We start from the raw sequence: 21,716 nt of genomic DNA, 5'->3' as shown, positions 1-21,716 counted from the left end.
GAGGCTTGACAGCCCTCGTATCTCATCTTAAGCGTTGCCCAAGATCCCACTTCATTCAGCAGACACCCAAGACTGTCGATGCCTCGCGGGTGCTGAGTGCTCACCCCTGCCCCCACCCTTGCGCCTCCTCCACTTAAATTCCGAGCTTATGAGCCTCTACACCGAAATTAGCACTAATCCTCTGTTGGGAACGCCGCCTGGAAGGTGCTTTGGGATGCAATTCCATACAGGCGGGGACACTGGGTATCCATACAGGGGCAGGATGGCGAGGAGGTTTATAAGGCTCTATGTCACTTCAACGATTCAATGGTAAAAAGCTATCAGCACAGCTGGAGTATGTGATGGGAGCTAGCAGTGAGATGAAGGTTAGGATTAAGGTTGGCGTTAGGGTTTAGAGTTAGTGTTAGGGCTAATGAAATCAGTTTGACCTTTGAGTGAAGACACATTGGATTCAATGCACATCCAACCTTTGATGTCAGCTCCATATTAAATAGCCTTGCTGTGAAATGGCTGAATTGGTTTCAATTGATTTGAATCAAATAAAGCGTTTTTGGGTTTTTTTCATGCGACTCAGCAGTAATGCTGGATGAAACCACAGTCATCTAGCACTCTTATAGCTATCTAAACTGGACAGTCACCAAAAAAGACAGTAGTTCAAGTTCACAAAACACTTCTTAAGTGATTTTCTTTCATTCTTTCATTTTTTTTGCCTTCCAGGTCAAATGGTCAGGGGATGCAGGATTAGCAGTAGGCTACATTAATCATACATTCATTTTTCCAAACAAAACAAAACACTTGCGTTCCGCTATCATGTACTAACCCTAATCTGAGTGAACTTTGAGCAGTCATGAACTGAACCCCAGCTGGTATTTCTGCTGGAGAGTGTCCGTATGCCAGACATGGGAAGAAGAAACCCTCTGATATTGGGCGGACATCCTCATCAAACTTATGTGACACCCCCCTCCCCCCAAAACCCCCAACCCGCCACATCAAAGACATGCAGCTGCGTCCTTGCACGGACCGAGTGGTTTCTGAACAGCCGGACGCGAGATGCTTGTCTGTGACACCTGCGAGGAGGGAAAAAGGAGTGTGTTTAAATCGAGGGAGTACAGGTGTTTCGCCTAGGCCAGAACTGACGGACAGGCATGTCAGAGCACAGCCGAGCGCTTGCGTTGAGCACAAAGGTCCCTGTTGTCTAACAGGGGTCTGGTCAGAGTGCGCGATGACGTCTCTGCCACACACCCCCGGCCCCCATCCCTGTCCAAGCGACACAGAATCCGCACAGGGTGCCCTTAGATGACCACCGAACAACCTAGGTTTCAAAGAGCACAGCCGTGCCTTTTCAGGACCTGCCTGTGACTGGTGGACCAGCCGCTTCCTGTCACCGCCGGTGGAGGGGGCCGTGCGGGCAGACGTCGTCGGCACCTGCGAAGGTAATCTCCTTCATGTGACTTTCATATGAAAGACTTTTATCAGACTACGGAATGAAAGTTAAAAAAAAAAAAAAAACGTCGCACATGTGAACTTATGTGGACTCTGATACGAAGACTGAAGTTTATTCTGCAGAGTGCCTCATAAGAAAGTAATTCAATTCGCGCTTCGCAGAGCTAAACGCAGATGCACTGTGATGGTCTAAAAGGGCGCGCTTCCTGAAGGTAATGCTTGTCTGTCTTTGTAATTGGATCTTCCTGCCTTTCAGCTCCATGAGATCGATCAGATGTGGTCGCCGCCTTCAACCAACCCAGATGCACAACTGCGCATCACGTCGCGGCTGCCCGGACAGTTAAGGCGTCTCTTTCATTCTTTTTGTTTTCTTTTTTAAATTATTATTATTATTGCTGGCATTATTTCTAGATTGATCTAAACTGTCCCACAGAGTGCGCGGAGGATTTGAAGGTGACCTGTCATGTAGGTCACCAGAGCCTGAACCAATTTACTCTTCATTCACGAGTGACATTAATGTGTGATGAAACGTACATTGGTAAAGACGCCAGATACTAGAGATAAATGCAGTGTTTCTGAGATCATATGCATTATCTATTGTTTTACATGCAAAAGTAGTAAATGCTGTCCTGTATGTTGGTAGGAGACGATGTGTTTGATGCTGTCCTTGCAGAAAATACCTTGTCATTTTCCTCTGTAGGGAAACGGGGTTTGCTATGGTGTGTGAAACCCTCGATGTTTCATTCTCTGAAATGTCATACGGATTGATTTTACACCTGAATTACAATTCTAATCAGTGGTGTAGAACCACGTGTTAAAACGCGCCGGCCCCTGGGCTATGACGAAATTGGACAAGGCCCAGGAAATTGTGTCTGCGACAGAAACAAGTGTTAGGTGATTGTTTACCTCATGTCTTTAAATTGCATTTCTTCCGTTTTAATCCCAGACCTGCTGAGTAGAGAGACCCCCCACCTCCCACACCCACCCCGCTTGCCACATTGATGCACACCATATGCAAATGTCACAACCTGATCCTGGGCGTCTCCGCGGAAACTCCAGGCGAAGTCAAGGGACACTCGGCAGCAGGTGACTCGCATTTTGACACTTGCAATTACAAGTCCTGCATCCAACAACATGGATGCAGAGGACTTGGAAAATGAGACGGGCTTGTATGAAAGGACGCGTGATATTATAACTCAATACACCGCCGCATTTTACACCTCAGTAAGCGACTTTAGCAAGACCACATGCTTCAGTTCGCAGTTAAAGGGAGAAAACGTAGTTCACTTATTTTTACGGCACTTTTATCCAGAGTGACTTGCATATCTATCGGCATGATGGCACGTCCGCACCCTGGGAACGGAACCCATGAACCGTTACCTGGGAACTGAACCTATGACCCATGACCTGAGACCCCAACCCATGGCCTCTGTGTTCTGAGCCTCTTGCTCTGCTTGGCCTAACAGGTGACCTGCAGGAGATGCGTGGGAGACATTTTCGCAGGCTGTGCGCATGCAGTGACTTCAGTGCTCTGTAAACAGAGAGAAGAAACGGCACGACGTATCTGATGTCCTCATTTCGAGGAGGCGCATTATCGTTAGTCAGCCGAGATGAAAACCTGCAGACTTGACACGACGGCCAGTGCTCGTACCCTTTATCTTCACACCGACAGAGCCTGAGGAATCCTAGAAGGCCCTGACATTCATTATGTTGGAAGTATGTGCAGCGCTCGAAGGATTAAGGCACTGAAATCCAGACATAGGACATTAGTCAAGACTGTCAGTATGAGGAGTGTTCCTAAGACCAGTTTCCAAATGCAGAACAGGACTCCAGTTAGTGGCTGGTCGGAATCTCACAGGCCTCTCTGCCATAACCAGATTAACTTGCTAGAACAGTCTAGTAGTCCTGTGAAAGTTGCGAAAACCTGACAGACAGGATTAAACAGTCCTACTATGGGTTTTAGAATGTCCCAACAAAATCTGTCATCCATCGGGTCTGCCATAGCAGCTTCACCAGAATTATTACCAAACACCTCGCCTGAATATTCATCAGAATCATCAATGATTAATTCATTCAATCAATTAATTATTTAATTACTTCATTCATTCATTCATTCATTCAATCATTCACCTCATGCACTCATGCACTTTCCTCATGAGATGTATTGGCAGATTATCAAAAGGAGAGAAATCCAATTTGCAGACATCATGCGAGCTTACAGCCAGTCCAGTGCCTGCCTGAACTCTGGTTGAAGCGGTTGTATGTTTATATGGAAAAGTCCCATAGCACCGAGAGAAACACGTGTACAGAAAACCCATGAGCTGTAACCAATTAGAGAAACCCGTTTCACGTAACGAAAACTCCAGGGCCTCTCCAGAGGCGCTTCTGTGGAGAGGGAACGGTGACATGCCGCTCCTCCGACCCTTCACCCTCGAGGGTCTGAACCGCAGGGGTACCGATGCCGGTGTATTGGTCGGACTCAAGGGTCCGGGCCTTCAAATGGTCTGAGTGCAGTTCTGGCTGCTGGTTCCCTGGACACAGGGACCCCTGAGTGTATGAGGACATGTCCCTGTGAGCTAGTGCAGCAGTCCATCCAATCAGCAATGTCGAAAGCACCCAGAGGAGCAAGACAGTAGAGCTGGTGGGGTGGTACTATGACGACGACCTCACTCTAACTCACAGATCAAGTTCTGAACAGCACTATTAGACTACAAGACTATTAGACTATTAAAGTGCAACTGTGAATTGGAGAGGTAAAGGTATTGTTACTTAAACAGAACAAAGACTCAGAACATAAAGCAGCCTACCCAAAATAACTTTAGTATGAGTAAGAAAGAATTCACTCAAAAAAGCCTACTCAAGCACGGGGTTACCTTCAGGCTTAGTATAACGAGCACCTGTCAATGCAGGAAGTAAAGTGTGTTAGGTGGCATACTGCACTTTTTTAGGTCATTTAAAATTAAAATTAAATGGTAAAGTGTGAAAGTGGGAGGTATGGCTAACTGCAAACCAGTCCAAGTCTTACTGAAAGTGAATCACTAAAATCCACCTGGAGAAACACGCAAGTGGTCTTTCATCGTAAATACATTCAGTTACAGGTAAAATCTTAAAGGCTTAAAACTGAAATGTAAAACTGAAATGTACATTTCATGTACATTTTTAACTTGCAGCTGGGCAAATGACACTAGCTACTTCCTACTGCACAAAAGAGTACGTGAAACTGATCCGAATGGACCACGTTTATCGCGGCCACTGCCATGACAACGCTGGAGCTTCCGGATCCAGACCGCCCAAACCTAAGGTGAGTTGGTTCTGTTCTAACATCTAATGTCTAAACACACTGCAGCCCCTAAGCTCTGGTATTTGTGTTTATTATTATCATGTTGTTGCTGTTCTAGGTGCAGCAGAAAAAGTAAACATTCCAGTGCATCTGCTGTATGGAGCATGAAATGAAGATACAAATTCAGTTCAGTATGAATTGTGAAGCATCTGGATTACATATAACACTTTACTGATCCAAAAGAAAAGTGCATATATATGAAATATACATGTAATACTGACATTATTATATCATATATGATATAATAATGACATTAGCACTTGAACAGTGATCTATTGTTCATCACTGCTAGCAAGTACCATGTGATGTCAGCACTGGCTTCTTAGAAAACAGGCCTATGCCTCAACAGCCGGCAGTTTCCTGAAACACCGCTAGGGGGCAACAGTATTTTCCCCGTCTAAGGTGTATACATATTAACCACGAGATGGCGGCATAGCACATGCAAACGAGAACATCTTTCAATTACGGCAGTTTCATACAGCTCGCGTCCCATTTATCGGTCGCTGTGACACCGTCCGATGAATCGAATTTGACGGTATTGAATCTGATCTTAATTAGGCAGTATGTGTTTACCTAATTAAAGGTAAATGAACATTTTTCCCCACTAGACAGTTATTTGCACTGTGCGATGTAGAGTAATAAATAATGGCCTATATGATCAATATTTAGCATCCGGTGGGTGATAATTACTACTTCCTGGCACTTGTAAAACACAGTCGGCCCCACTATGAATTCGACTAACCATTTCTTTATTTGACTAACCCCTAATTTTGTATGACTAACCCATTACTTAATTCGACTAATCCCTACTGTATTTGAATAGCCCATTACTTTATTCGATGAATCCCAACTTTATTTGAATAGCCCCTACTTTATTCGACTAAACTCTTCTTCGTTTGACTAACCCCCTACTTTATTAATTTATTTCATTTGTATTTATTCATATCGCCCATCCAGTTCTTTTCCTGGCTGGAATCCTATTCCTAATGCTCTCCGGTACGCGTGTACTATTTCACTTCCAAACTCGAACTTTTATGAGTTCGAACACGCCACTCCCCCTCCGCCCACACACACACACACACACACACACACACACACACACACACACACACACACACACACACACACACATATATATATATATATATATATATATATATATATATATATATATATATATATATAATATATATATATCCACACACACTTACACAGTGATTTAACTTGCAGAGCATCTGATGAGATCAGCACTACGCGAAGACGGCGGGGGCCGTGATCCCTGAAGAACATCCCCAACTCTCCCTCTCTGTCCAAAAATAACATCCACGAAGCGCTCGACTCCCACTGCCTCCGTTAAGGACAGCGATACCAGCCTGGAGCCCATAACAGGCCCCTCGGGCCGCCTCTGCCCAGCCGACGACGTGGTAGCCTGCAGCTAAGACTGAGTTTAAACACAGTCCGCCTGCGATGACTGGCTGAAGCTGCTGACTGTAGTGCTCCGGTCACTCTCCATGGGTGTCACTTAGCAGAGAGAGGAACATGGACCCGCTGTTGCATCCATTTGCCCCTCCAAGGTGCGATCCCTTTAAGAAACCTAATTACTGGGCATGCGTGTTTTACCGCCGCGTTTGTCAAGCACACTGACGTTGAACAATACCAGAATTATCAGCAATATGGTTTGAAATATATTTGTAGTATCACTGTTTTCTAATTATTTTGATTTTTTAAAAATTCATTTGCTTCACTGGAACTGAGCTCACGTGCACCGACAGCAGTTGGTCACGTGTCAGAGGCGTGGGCTGACTTCTCCGCATAACCCGAGTGCTGCTTTCTGCTTAGACAGGTGTTGGACAGCTATCTGCAGCAAGCTGTTATATATACATAAACTATATATAAACTATTTTCAGACTACTTTCAAAAAGTGATGGAGACAAAATCTGCCATTTCAGAAAGTGGCGGGGACATGTCCCCAGTGTGCCTGGCGAAAATTACGCCTGTGCTCCTGTAGGTACGTACAACAGTGAGTGTACAAAGGTGAACACAATACTGTACAGGTGAGTGACAGCAGGAGATGCCTGGTACCTCAGTCAGGGTGCCATCAGTCACACCTGACATCTGGTAGTCAGTCTGTATATGTGTGTGTGTGTGTGTGTGTGTGTGTGTGTGTGTGTGTGTATTCTTTCAATTAGGCATTTTAGTCATGTTAGTTAAGGCCTAGCTAAGATAGCTTCCTGGTAGTCAGGGGGCCTCTCCACACTATGAGAGAAACAGTTATCTTTATCATTTGGAGAATTCCACATTTTCTGAGATAATTCTGCGAACTCAGACTGAACTCCTCAGTCATCACCCTGGGTGGCATGTTGGCTGCCAACCACACACTAAACCACCGCTTTCTCACACCATATGGCACAGGTACTAGTACCTCTGATATATTTTCACCAACATTACAACACTACGGTGAAGCTCACGAGGACGTCTGCAAGAGCGGCCTCTATCTGCTGCTCAGAACCTCAGTAACGGTGTGCCCCAGGGGTGATGTTTCGGTCCCTGCCATGTTTCTCCTGGAATGCTAAAGTAAGGAGCTCAGGGGACGTTTTCCAACACATTTGTTTGCAGATGGTGCAACTTCTTTTTTCCTCTGAGTCTACATCTTGAATCTTGAAAGTGTTTTTTTCTCACATAAACCTTTCAGAGAATTACATTGCACTGGTGACATTTGCACTGCGTGCATGTGTAATTTATTATGCATAATTATACATTTATTTTAATATAGCGTGACATGAAACATGTTTATCATGCGTTATGCTTGTTAAATGTTTGCTTCTGCTGCACCCAAATATACATTTGGGGATCAGTAAAGTGCGTATACCCGTAATGCACTCCTCGGGTAAGACTTCCCCCAGTCTCTCAGCCACAGCTATACTCAAACAATAAACTTACCACACACTGCATGCCTTGATTGGCTCAGATTAACACTACTCTAAATCATGGTTCAGAACCAAAATAGCAATTTCCATGAACCTGGCCCCTAATCTACACGCACTGTGTTATTTCTTATCTATTTCACCATCTCTCTCCATCTGTGTGTAATTTTGTATCAGTGTCCATGTTAGCGTGAGAGGAGGAACACCTTGTGCTTCCACAGCAGTATTTGACCAATTTTAGGTCAAAATGAAACAATCGGAGCATTCCAACACCAATAGAGTGTTGATGAGCTGTGCGCTGATTCCCACGCCAGTGAATAAAACAGTCCGGCATAGCTCGCTAAAAAGAAGAGTCAGGACGAACGCACAGAATTTAGAGACGACTGACTGCAGAGCCTTTTCGCATTTATATATTTATAACTGGTTTCCTGTTTAATCCGTTTAATGTCCTGTTTAATCAACGAAAAACTGAGCTGAATCTTAAATCGCAGCTCGAAGTAAGTCAGCATTTTCACAGTAGATGTAATCCGATAGTCCCGTTTACGACAGCTTTGTGGAATCTCAAGAGATCACGGAAGGCCATTCACTAATTCAGAATATGTAAAAGAACGTTTTATATTTCACAAATAAAAATGCCCTATGTTAATTTCGATAATAAAAACAAAATCCTAAAAATAAATTGCTACATTCTACAATCTACAAAAATGTATTTTTTGTCTTTTAGCCTGTAAATTGCTGCTATGAAGGAGGTGTGATTTTGTTAAAACAAGACAAAATGGGTCTTAAAATTTGGGTTGCTGACCTGCGCTAATGCAAATATATTTTAAGATGGGACAGTGTCTCTTGGGTTAGTGTTTTCAGAAAATGGTCACCAAAGAGGGGAAAAAACAGGTAGTGAAAACAGGTAGTTAAGATGCTGACAGGAAAATAAAAAACTTATCTTCCTATTTTACACTTGCAGGAAATGTCATCTACGTGAGAATATGCACAATTAATACATTATCAAACTACTGAACATAGTTATACTGTATTTTGCCAACACTACAACAACTACTAGCAACACAAATAAATAATAATAATAATAATAATAATAATAATAATAATAATAATAATAATAAACGTGTATGCTGCCATAAGGTGATGATGCAATACAAAAGCATGTAGGTTAGTATTGTAAGAAAAAAATGTTAAGTAGACTGCATTCGTATGCATTTTTTTATAAAGATCGACCACATGCGTTGATCATCAATCCAGTGGTAAACTCAGAGTTTATGAGTAAATGACAAAGCACTTTTGTACGCCGCTCTGGATAAGCGCGTCTGCTAAATGCCGTAAATGTAAACGGTAAACCCACACGACTAAGAAAGCACCGGCACGCGGGCTCTTATCGGCCAGCTCGCCTTGGCGATGACGTCAGCGTTACCCCGGAACGCGCATGCGCTCTTCAGTCGCGTTGAGCCCGGAACGCGCATGCGCTCTTCGGTCACTTCGAGCCTGGCGAAATCCGGAGCGCGTCTGCCTGCGATTTCCAGCGGGACTCCTGTTGCGCACAAGGAGCCAGCCAGCTATCGGTCAAGCACATGACCCGCTTAATCCCGGAGCCCTCCTCTCCAGCAAGGACCGTAAGATAATCGCGTCTAAAGTGCGAGAAGAAGCGGTCGTTTCCCCTGGAGTCGAGCTGCAGTTCATCCCCTTAGCGCTGTCGAGGATGAGGTTGCCTAACAGCAGAGGATGCCCGACGGAGGAAGATGGGAGAAAGGAGCTGGCTCTCCCTTTTAGAAACCCCTTCGTGCACGACTTGAGGTTTACTCCGTTTCAGAAACTCAAGGTAAGCCAGGCGTTTTGACAAGCAATAGCGGCGCTTCTGCAACTTGACAAGATAAACTGGGCAGCGTGCGATGCTGCCACCTAACGGTGGCATCTTTAATCGGTATGTGCCCCGCTATTATAAATCTATATAATATAACATAATATGATAATTAGTATTCGCATCCTTCGTGAGTATGAGCTGCGCTAACCTGTGAGCTCAGATGTGCATGCAGCACATGATTGTTTTGGTTGGAGAGCTATCCGAGGCTACTTAATTTGTTTGGCTGGTAAGTGCATGCAGTCCTACTTCTGCTACATGTTTCTCGCCTGTTAAAGGTAGATTCAACCTGTCCAGGCTTTGAGTTCGTGTGTGTTTAACTGCCATACGAGTGTATCTTCGGATCCCAGCGGCAGCGGAATTTGGACAGTCGATGCTTACTGAACCTCAGCGTACTTTGAATAGCTGCTTGCCTCTCTTTATCAAATCAGAAACGTGGAAACATAAAGTCAGAAATATGGCTGGATGTTTGTCCACACCACGCTTGCTTTGACTACGGCCTTTCATGTAGCTAACGGGCGATATAACCTCACCAGGAACTCCCTTGAGGGATAGCGAAACCAAAACTGAGCTCTACTAAACATAAACAGATCGTTAATTGGCTGGGGATGTATTATTTATTCAATTAATCTTTCTGTATATCTAGATTTAGCCCTCGTATATGGTTCAGGAGGCTGGGAGTAGTTATTTCTGTGTGCTTGTCTGTTAAGATAAGCTAAGCTAGTTAGCGACGGTTAGCTTGGAGACCTTGTCTAGTTTTATGGTATCGCAGCAGTTTAACGCTTCTTTGATTCTGATTACCCAGATTAAAATGTCACTGACGGTATTTATCTGGGTCAGACGTATGCCGTCGGAGGACACTAGACTCCGGTAATGTTTTATTCGCAGGATAGTAGCTAGGTTTACCGTGTAGCTGTTTGAAACGGGCAGTAAGCGTGATTAATGTAGGTAACCGGGGTGCCATTAATTACGACAACTTCACAGCGGAACTCGTTTGCTTGTTCAGCGAGTGGGAATATGCTAGCTGCTGCTCTTATTGTAAGTGCCTTTGGAAAGCAAGTGTGCAAATAAGGTTTCTTTCAGAGGGTAGAAGAGTCGGAGATGTGGAGCTGATCACTTTGACTACAGGGATACTGACTGACAAGCCGCCGCTCTTCTGATCTGTCCATATTCACTCAAGGACGTACGATAAGAAATATTTGAGTTCAACGGTGCATGCAAAAACAATAACACAAAATGTTCAGGTCGGACACGGAACCCTGCGCTGGACTGAAGTTCTGAGATGATTTAGTTTGGCGTTCGTTGACTTTATGATCCGACTTGTCATTACGTCTGATACACACCCACCCGTAGTGAAGAGGGTAACACATTAGCGACTTAAATATAAAATTGGGACACAGACTAGCTAAGCACTGCTGTAGCTGTAGGATGACGACAAAACTGGCATCTTTTGAGCGTTGCTTTCTGAATTGTCCTGTATAGTCACGCAGGTCACCATGTAACACGCAAGTGTCAGTTATCGCAGAGATGTTCATATCAAGAGCTCACATTTTGGGTTTTCGCTCACATCTCTGCCACGTTCCTGGAAACACTGAGTGTGTGGTAGCAGGCCGAGACAAAGCACAGTGTCAGTTTTCCAGGAATGGTTGCCTTGTGCAGTTCTATGCCTTTTATACCCTAATTCCTTTGACTGGAACAATGCAAAAGGGCTCAGATGTCTACATGACGTAATGTGGAAGTACCTATGACTTATTTACACAGTATGGATATTTAATAAATTAAAGAGTTTGGAGTTTGGTAGTCATTCCTGTGAGTTGTGCTTTTCTTTCCTATCCGGTGTTCTTCCATTGCATTGTGCTCCACTGTAGAGCACAGACTCCAGACGCTTCTTCTGGAACTCTCTCAGCAAACATCCCATACTTTCACACTCTTTGGTAAAAATCAATGTGAGGTAACACAAATGGATCTGCCAGAATCTCATATTTACTTGTGAACCAGACATTAGGATATGGTAAATGAACGCATGTTCTATACCAGGCCAAAAGTAGGCAGTTTCACATACTTTGATTTTTCTTTGGACCGACACAAAATCAGCACTGATCACTGCATATTGATTTTCTACTATTTATGTACAGCTTGAGATGGGTACATTTTGTTTCATCGTAGAGCTCCACACAGCACACTGTTTCGCTTAGCCCCTCCTTGACCTCACACACAGGCAATGCAGCCGTACGCAAATGCCTCGCCCTGCGGAACACTGAATCAAAACATGAGAGGAAGCATTATAGCAATGTTGGCTAATGGAGAAAGAGGATTTGGAAGAGAGAGCAGTAATATTAGCTAATGGAGATAGAGGGTGTGGAAAAGGGAACAATAATGTTGGCTAATGGAGGAGGGGAGGAGAGCAGCAGGCAACCTGCTGCTGTGGGAGAGCCCCAGCTGGGGCAGCAGGGGCAGGTGGGGGGCAGGGGGGGTTAAAGGGAATCTTGGATGATCAGATCACAGTGGGACAGCACTAAATACAGGAGTAAACGACCACCATTGTGATTTGATCACTCAAACCGCATGCCAAGATGATCAGGGACACATTTGACTACATATGTTTGTAGTGTAAATGCTAGTGAGTCCTGATACGTCTCTAACGTGATAGTAATGCAGTCTGGACACCTTGGAGATGCATGAGGTGTAAACAGTGATGTCTCAGATGTTCACATGTGATCCCAGGAATTTTTCATTTTAAGCACGTCCTCGGAGATGTAGAATGTCTTCTGTGCTTTGTAGACGGGACAACCTCTCAAGCAACCCCTCAAGTTCTGTGGGAATCACTGCTGGGCCAGATGTTGCTGCTAGATGTTAACAATTTTCAGAGCACTGTGATTTTAAATAGTTGTGGCCAGATGATGGAATGTTTTTGTGAAAAACTCATATGGTCGTTTATTCCTGTAAAAGGAATTTTGTTTTTTTTTGGGTTTTTTTTTGTTGTTGTCCATCACTTTTTCAAAACTTTACATGGTAGATGCAACACCTGGTTTCTCCAGTAGGCAGTGTGTTAATTCAGATTTAATGAATTAAGCTATTAAATGTGTTGAATGAACAGAAATAATGGATTTCAGAGGGATCTAATTATCTGTGCAACACTGGTGGACGGTAGCACCATGTAATGTTGTTTTGGATCCCCCCACAACCCCCCCTTCCGCCCCTTCCCCCAGATGTTACCCGCCTCTTGTATGAGGTTGAGCACCGATTAACATGAATGGCTCCACCATTCTTAGGCTCGCTTGATTCTGTCTTTATTTCTTTGTTTCTAAGCAGTTCCAGATCGCTGTCCTATTAAGAACAATAAGGGCCATTAAAAAAGAACGTAGACTCTTTCCCCTATAGAGCCATTAGTGCTGGGTAGGGATGTTTCAAATGCTCAAAGGCATTCCCTCAGGGATGTTTTTAAAAGCTCCTAAAATTTTGTAAACTGTTCTCTCCAATTGAATCATTTTACTTTAAAAACAGTCTTGTGGAGAGTTTTCAAAAAATGTAATAATTTATTCTAGGAACAGGCAAAGGATTATCGATGCAATCAACTAAACTAATTGTCGATTAGTTGATGACATCAAGGGTTTCTGGCCCTTTTTTTTTCTCTTCTTCATGCTGAATTGGAATCCTCTGACATGTACGATTTAGGCCTCCCGCTTACTGCAGTGAAGTGAAGAACACCGTGACGGCCAGAAATGTCCAGAGTGCTCGAGCACTTGCCTCTTAACTCGCTGCATTTGCGGAGCTGCCCTGCCTGGTGTGGGAGCACGTCAGTTACGCTGGAGCGTCTACAGAGGAGGCTCATCTCCATAAATTAGTTAATTAGTTAGCTAGAGCATGGTTATTTTTGAAGCCAGCTGTTACTTTGTTATGAGTTGTAACATTTTCTGTTTTGAAATCCGTTTTTTCTTGATAAGTGAATTGTTAGTCGTTGAACATAGTAGCACATGGATGGGCAAATCGGTAACACCAAGGATGTCTGAAGTAACTTAATTCATGGGTATGGATGGAAAATGTTCTGGGAATGAGCACAAACTTTACAGTATTCCCATGGGAACGGTAATAATTCCTAACGTAGCGGTGTGAGTACAGTCTTCCATATAGTTTAATCCCAAACATTCTGTTTCTGTACTGAAACTCTGCCTGAATGTTAGTGTTTTAATGTACCTCAAACTTACAATCTTAAACACTGCATCGTTGTCATAGCGATGCTATCGGTTCGAGAAGGCATCGGCGCCAAGTGCACAAGTTTAGAGAACACCAGAGAACCTGATGTTTTCTAAGTCGTGACGAATCCTGCAAGTCCTCTGTGTGCGTGCCCAGTGTGGGTTGCATTCGAAAGAATTTAAACAATTTCTAGGTTGGTTTCATCTTGTTCCAACTTGACTTTCGGGGAGGGAAAAAAAAGCAATAGCTGCATTAACTGGTATTCCCATTTATCACGCAGCTGGACTTGCAGAGGGGCAACATTTTTGTTTCTAATCCTTTTTGTTATGCATTTCAACATCTACATGGGATTCCATAATCAAGAACAAATACACGGCTTGAACGTTGACTTTTGAATTAATTGGAGGGTTGAAGTGACGTTGCTCTTTCCATTACAAATGTCTCATCAAATGCTGTCGGCCCTCATTCTTTCCTGCCTCGGCCTGTTTACTTCTTTGGCGTGAGATGGATGCTTTGACTTGTCTGATAAATCCGCATCCGTTAGCTTTTATTTTATTGCTGCTACTTAATGCTTGGTTTTATATTTAAAAATCAAAATGCATATTCTTCTTCCTTTTGTATCGGCAGGAAAATTCATTAAAAGACTTTTTTTTTAACGAAGTGTTTTATCTTTTGTCGTCTTTGTTAGTTAGCACATGCATTCCTAAAAACCTCAATCTGTATTTAAAAGCTGGCAGCCAAATAAGAACCATCGAGTAATTGCACGGTCCATCCGAATAGTCGATTATTCACCCCAGCAATCGATGGATTATTCATCAATCAGAGCAGTCATCAGTTGCAGCCTTTCTGGAAAATACGTTAGGCTGCACAGCTGTTGCAGAAGACGGATTGCGCACGGTCCGTTTGGGTTGACCCCGTGGCCATCACAAACGACCCAGCTCACAGCAGCGAGAGACCTGCACCAGAGCTTGTCAGGGTTGACCTCTGTCTGTCTGCTTCGTTCCAGCATCTGAAATGGCAGTAAGGTGGGGTGAGGGGTAGGTAGCACGGCTGGCAGAGAGGTGACACTTGGAGCTGGGCCCACCCTCCGCTGCTCCTCATTGGTGCACAAGCGACTATGTGACACAGAAGCATGCCAGTGATCGATGACGTCTGGCCTGGGCATCTGGAAACGTCACCGATTAGATCTGAAAGGGTCCACCTTGTTACTTGGTCTCATTCTAACGAATTCCTGCTATCTCTTCTCGCCTCGGTTCTGAACGGACTCTGAAACACAAAAAATGCTGCACTGACAACCTATACTAAAACCACTATTATTTATCTGCAGTTGTTGCTATATTTATGTAATACTGACCTGCAAAAGATATTGGTGCTCTGTACCTGGTTTACACTTGGCAAAACCTCTTTGTGTTAGTCTTCTATTATTAGAAGGTCGATGTGGGTAATTGTACTGCGCACCACCTCGCATACCTGAGCACGCTCGTTTGGCACGCCACCTCACACACCTGAACACACAAACTCTTGGCAAACACCTGCTCGTGACTTAAACTCTCTCTCAACAGTGGACTGTATGCTCAGTGCGTCCCAGCTGAGTACAGGATGGAATAACGTCCCAGGTTATTTACCTGTTTATTCATTCCAAAGAATTCTGCTCACCTCTGCAGCATTTCGCCGCAGAAGCTGCGCGGCCGCGTTTGTCTGGGGGTGCAGCCACTGAGCCCAAACCACTGTTTTCAGACTGCAGCCAACAGGCCAGACTGGTCCTGCGCGACTCTGCTAGGGCTCCACAGTAAAGCACTCATCAGCACTGGTTACAGTGTGGGACGTCTGGGAAGTCCGTATCGTCCTGCCTGTTCTCCGATGCTCCTCGTGAGTGTTCCACAGGCATGTTGATGGCTCTCAGCTTTCACCTGATCCAAGAATGAAGTTTGTTCAGAGTAATGATGGCCAGTCTACCAGTGTTCCTCCGAGGGGTTTACCAGAATGGTGGTATACTGCTAGCCGGTTATTTTATTTGCAGCATATAATTATAAGCTCTGTCATGTTTTGCCTACATTCAGTCCTAAAGCCTGGCGGGGACCTTTTTATTCTGGGTTTTAATCGTGCTCGGTCCTGTGTTGTCCCACTGTTCCGCACACCTCTGCCATCAGCTGGCTTTCGACAGCAGAAACCGTCAAGGCAAACACGAGTCTCTCAACCCGCTGCTTTCAGCGCTATCAGCTCATGACTGTGTCCGGGTGACGATAGTAGTAAGGTAAATATTGACTTGAGATAACCACGGTGCACTTAATGGTAGTTGGTAGATAAATAGCTTAAGTAAACAGCTGGCTGATTGGCTGTAGTGGCTATACTAGACACCAGCAGAGCACCGGAGCTCCTCACGCCGCCTGGGTCTGGGTTTCTGTTAACCCTTTCATTGTGAGGCCTCTACGGTGTCTCCCTGTAGACCTTTGTTGACCGTTAGGTTTTAGTCACATCTGGACCATGCGTGATTAACGAGTCACGGTCGCAGGGTTGAGGCTCGTGCCACCGGGTCACCTCTCGGGGATTGGTGGCTCACGGCCCTGCCCCCTCTTACCTACTGGCCAGCTCCCGGGTCTGCCGTGCTGGGATTGGTGGCTCATTTCCTGTCTGTGTGTGTGTGTGTGTGTGTGTGTGTCTGCAGATTGCGGTGATGACCCTGACCGTCTTTCCCGTGCGGCTGTGCGTGGCGGCCTTCATGATGCTGCTGGCGTGGCCCTTTGCCTTCGTCGCCTCCGTGGGGCGCTCCGAGACAGCCGTGGAGGCGCAGTGCTTATGGAGGAGGTGGGGTGGGGCCACTACACCTGTTAACCTTCAACTAACCGACTCTTCCATCCGGCTTCCCGTCCAACGGCCCCAGCCTGGATGCACGGAGGAATCTACTGCTGCCAGGACACCTGTTCCTCCCCTCTCCACCCCTCTCCGCTCCTCTCCTCCTCTCCATCCCTCCTCTCTCCTCTCCTCTTCCTTGATCCTCCAGCCGGCCCTCAGACGGACATGGACACACACACACACACACACACACACACACAAATATGCACCCAAGCTGTACTGCATCTAAGGCCTTCATCATAACCATGATCACATGCCTCTCTTTTCCAAAGTAAGAACATGGGCTTTACCGACACACAAGGCGTATGTTAATGAGCACGTGTGGTATGTTAATGACCCCTTTTCTCCAGATCTGCTCTTAGAACCGCCCTGTACGTCAGAGGCAGTCAACTCTGGATCGCCAAGCCAACCTCACCCTGGGTTTGATCACCTCTGAGGCATTCGATCATCTCCACAGTCCACATATCACACACTGTCAACTTCCTCTTTGTTTAGGCATCAGGTGTGACGACAGTGTTGGATTAAGCACCGGTGGCTCTCAAATCCAGGGCTGGTTTTAGGCCAGTGTAATACCCCTGTCCTGTCTGATGAACCTGGCGTGTCACTTTGTTCGGTGCTGTGCTGGGCGGGGCTTTGATGGCGCGTCCCGTGTCCTGCTCCCGCAGGGTGGTGGACGTGCTCTTGCGCGCCATCATGCGGCTCATGTGGTTCGCCGGGGGCTTCCACTGGATCCGCGTGAAGGGGAGGCAGGCGCTGGGTGCTCAAGCCCCCATCCTCACCCTGGGCCCACACTCGTCATACTTCGACGCCATCCCCGTCACCATGACGATGGCTTCCATCGTCATGAAGGCAGAAAGCAAGGACATCCCGCTCTGGGGAAGTGAGTACCACGTGTGTGTGTACACACACACACACACACACACACACACACACACACAGACCCAACTCTTAGGGAGGACGTGTGTGCATTCTGCAGTCGTGTGTGTATTCAGGAGTCACACATGTACACGCACTCGCGCGCACACATGCATGCACGCCCGTAGAAATGATAAATCCAGTGCCTTCCTCAGCAGTGGTACACGTGGTCTACTACGAAAATACGCATCTCAAATGCTTCTTTTCTCCCCTTTCTACTAGGAAAGTAATCTGTACCAAATTGCGCAAGGTTGATATGAATCTTTTGTTTGTTAGTTTGGTCCCGAACATTTAATCACCAGTCATGTCACATTTACTCCTCCACTCTCTTGGTACAGCTGTGTATGCACCAGACGTTTTTAAGGGTCGAAAAACATTTACTGGTCACCCAGTCAGGAGCCGTCAGGGGCGTCGTTAAAGGCCCCGGTGAGGCGCTCTCGTCAGGCTGCTTTTTTCTGTGGTTTGAGAGCCAGTGACGGCTGGCGTGAGTGTGCGATGAGCAGTGTTTGGGGGCGAGGCGCACACGGTTATTTTAAAACTCTCCAAGGCATTTCCAAGGTTTCCAGAGTTACGTCCTTTAGTGATTCCAGAAGTGTTCCCTCTACTCTGCTTCCCTCGTTATGTGCCCATTGTGTGTGTCATCGTTCCCCACCACCACCCAGCCGTTCTGGGGCGGGGCCGATGGTGAACAGTCAGGGACGGTGAACCTCCCCAGACCCAGAGGGCCGTTGGAGAGAGAGAGGGAGAGAGAGAACGAGATCGTCGGTTCACGCGGTTGTCTCAGTAATGCGTCTCAACAGCTCCCGAGGGGAAGTGAAACAGGACAGAGAGCTTCTGTACTCTGCCTTTCACCACGAAGGACACGAGCTGCTTCGCTGCCACACACACGCTGATTGTGTGTGTGTGTGACGAGGCCGCAGTTTAGGATGGATTCACTTGCAAATCGTGAATCTTGAGCAGCACTTTGATTCAAGATTGCCATGTTGAAAGAAAGTCGATTTTTGTTTTCAAATAAGTCAAACGGTGCTGACACAAGTCTGCCCGATAAAAGCGCTGCAACTGGGCGCAGCGTGCGGCAAGGCTGCGTGAGGGTTCGGTCCCAAGAGAGCCGTGATGTGGGGAAAAATGAATGAGCTGGCTTCAGGTGTGTCTGAGGAAGCAGGCCGGTAACCCGGCCGGCACTCTCCAGGCTGTTTTGTGCTTGTGGGGTCTCCGATTTGGAACTGCCAAGTACCAAGTTGCAGTGGGAAAAAAGACATTAAAAGTGTCTTTAGGCGCAAAGTTTAAAAAAAAGACCTACTGGCAGCCAGTCCTGCTTGTCATGCGGTGATGTGTCCCATGCTGTCTCCCTGTCCCGCAGCCTTGATCAAGTACATCCGACCCGTGTTTGTGTCAAGGTCGGACCAGGACTCCAGGAGGAAGACTGTGGAGGAGATCAAGCGAAGAGCGCACTCTGGAGGGAAGTGGCCGCAGGTTAGAGTCAAACCCCCAAGCCCCGCCCACCGCCAGTTTAAGGTCGCGGCTAGTGGGCTTTTCTCATTGGACGTCTTGTATCGGGTCGGGCAGGTTTTTTAGCTTTACGTACAGCGAATGCCTCTCCTAATGACACGTCTGGGATTTGATTCTAAGAGCGTTTTCCCGTGTGCGGCTTAAGCAATACTTAAGCTAATTTTTACAGTTTTTTTCCTATGTTGTGTTAATATTTTATCTATTTAAAGTTTTTAATGAAAGCATTTCAGGAAAACACTGCTTTGTGTTTGTGTGTGTAACAATGAAAAAGTATAAAAATACGATTGCACAAATGACAAATACGAAAGGCACACGGCATGTTTCTGTGGCGTTGCTAACTCTTTGGCCTTTACAGATAATGATCTTTCCAGAGGGAACGTGTACCAATCGGTCCTGTCTGATCACATTTAAACCAGGTTGGTATGTGTTGTGCACTGTGTGTGTGTGTGTGTGTGTGTGTGTGTGTGTGTGTGTGTGTGCGCGCGCGCGCTCTGTTCTTGGCCCACTTGTGCTTCCTGCTAATCCGTGTGTACGGTACTGCTGATCCGTGTGTGTCTGCATATGCGCCAGTCCAGGTCTCGTGCACTGCAGTGATCAGAGACCTACCTCTCTCTCCCCATTCAGGCGCCTTTATCCCCGCCGTTCCTGTACAGCCCGTCGTGATCCGCTACCCCAACCCACTGGTAAGCAATCGCATGTGAAGGAGGCGCACAGACACCTGCAGCGTGCGGGGCTTCGCCACAGAGACCGCTCAGACGAGCTCGTCCAAACTGTCACGCATGGCTTACTCTGAGAAGCGATTGGCTCCACACACACTGCGAGCGGGGCTCTCAGGACACGGTTAAACAAACTTATCTCTCCAGGGCAGAACTTAGGAACACGTTAGTCATGTAGCCATCATTCTTCTGGTAGTGCAGAGTGTTGTCTGAATGCACAAGAGGAAATCTCTTAATGTTGTCAAATTCTGTTAAAAACGCCTTTGTATTCTGGGTGGAGATCTACTGTAATCTGGGTAAATTATTTATAGTTATGATGTTATAATTATACCATTATAATAACATTATAGACTTACAGTAGGCGTGATGGAGTTGGAACAGAATCAGTCATGGACGGTTTGCGGACCTTACTACTAGATTGTGGGATACACACACACACACACACACCACTTGCACTTGCACATTTATTTTGCATAGTATCTATTTTCCACTGCAGACAGATTCCAGCTTTGCATGTTCATTTGCATTGTGAGTTATATTTGGAGAGCGCCACTTAGAATAATGTTTATTTTCATCTAGGCTGTTCAGAACCAAAGCAGCTTACGGATACACCCGGGAATCATGACCTCCATCCGAATCTTTCCAGGCCATGCGCAACTTTGCCCCCTTAGCTGGTTGACATGTACAAAAAAAAATATCACACTCTCATCTATGCACGCTAATAGGCTGCATGTCATCACTACCAAAATCTCTGTGCAGTCACTCCACGGCTAGCTGAATAGCTGTGTAGGCACCGATGATTGATTAAACTCAGTGACTTAAATACTGGTGGAGCCTGTTTGTGTGAATTGTGGTTGTGTCTCCCTCCTTAGGACACCATCACCTGGACGTGGCAAGGTCCTGGAGCGTGAGTACTTTCATAAGAATCTAAACTATTGAATGCACCTTTAACCTCTGCTAAGCCCAGGTTTAACCCACTGGACTCGCCTTCCCTTACTGCACAGGCTTGGCCTAAACTACTGAATGTGTTTTTACCGCCTGCTACTGCAGACTTTAAACTACTGAGCACACCTTTAATCGCTGACAAGGCCAGGTTTAAACTACTGAATGAATGTTTAGCTCCTGCTAAACATAGGAATGAGCTACTAAGTGCACCTTTAATTTCTGCTGGAGCTAAAGAAAAGGAAAAATCCAGGCCTCGGCCTGCTGCTTTTTGTCTGGCCTTAAGTGCTCGCTTTGCACGAGAGTGCTGCAGTGCTGCGCATCTGTGCTAGCCCGCTAAACCAGCCCTTCTCACCGTGTCGGGGTCTGTCTGAGGTAGTAGGTTCCCAGCTGGTAAAAGCCAAAGGCAAAAGGCTTTAACCAGAAACAAAGAAGTGCCTCAGCGAACATTTAATTTCTTTTCCACCTCTCCAAAGGAACACCAAGGCCTGATTTCTCTCCGTTTGGTCAATTCTTCCGAATGTTAAAACTCCAAAGTCCCCGATATTGCTAACTGCTGGCTTGGTTAATGTGGCGTCTGTTTTGGTAGTGTCCTGTATAAACAAGGTGTCCTCATTTTTAAAGATGACAGCTCGCCTAACTGTATCTCTGCCTCTTTGCCAGGTTTAAGATCCTGTGGCTTACCCTCTGCCAGCTTCACAATGAGTTTGAGATCGAGGTGAGTGTCCTGCCTTCTCCAGACAGACGTCGTTTGGTAGTTTTCATTATGACATTTGCCCTCTGCAGTGCCTATATTGTGGAAATCTGTCAACATCCAGACCAATTGCAGGTGCCCCTGAGGAATGTTCTGTGGAAAGTTGGGACAAATCAAGGTGTTTTTAAAATGGTGTGAACACTTCTGCTTAAAATTGATGTTGTCCGGACCTTTAACTGTGTCCTTTTGTGTGTTCAGTGGTGTGTCTCGTACACCACGTTTGGATATTTAGGCAGGATGATGGAGCACTGTTGCGCGT

The 21,716-nt window shown here is 45.8% G+C and overlaps 1 protein-coding gene across 1 annotated transcript in view; it reads left to right on the top strand.

Moving 5' to 3' along the window:
* Nucleotides 1–8,862: 8,862 nt before the first annotated feature.
* LOC113587623 (lysophosphatidylcholine acyltransferase 1) overlaps nucleotides 8,863–21,716 on the top strand; it is a 24,570-nt gene continuing 11,716 nt past the window's right edge. Inside the window, exons 1-8 of the mRNA XM_035530841.1 lie at nucleotides 8,863–9,535; nucleotides 16,434–16,573; nucleotides 17,287–17,501; nucleotides 18,897–19,009; nucleotides 19,401–19,461; nucleotides 19,670–19,728; nucleotides 20,634–20,668; nucleotides 21,367–21,421. Of these exons, the coding sequence (XP_035386734.1) occupies nucleotides 9,143–9,535; nucleotides 16,434–16,573; nucleotides 17,287–17,501; nucleotides 18,897–19,009; nucleotides 19,401–19,461; nucleotides 19,670–19,728; nucleotides 20,634–20,668; nucleotides 21,367–21,421 (1,071 nt within the window). The 5' untranslated portion in view covers nucleotides 8,863–9,142. The remainder of the gene's footprint in view (nucleotides 9,536–16,433; nucleotides 16,574–17,286; nucleotides 17,502–18,896; nucleotides 19,010–19,400; nucleotides 19,462–19,669; nucleotides 19,729–20,633; nucleotides 20,669–21,366; nucleotides 21,422–21,716) is intronic.

Source organism: Electrophorus electricus, chromosome 10, assembly GCF_013358815.1.
Source record: "Electrophorus electricus isolate fEleEle1 chromosome 10, fEleEle1.pri, whole genome shotgun sequence".
NCBI lineage: Eukaryota > Metazoa > Chordata > Actinopteri > Gymnotiformes > Gymnotidae > Electrophorus > Electrophorus electricus.
The sequence above is the reverse complement of the archived record's forward strand: the minus strand, read 5'-3'. Positions and strand labels throughout refer to the sequence as shown.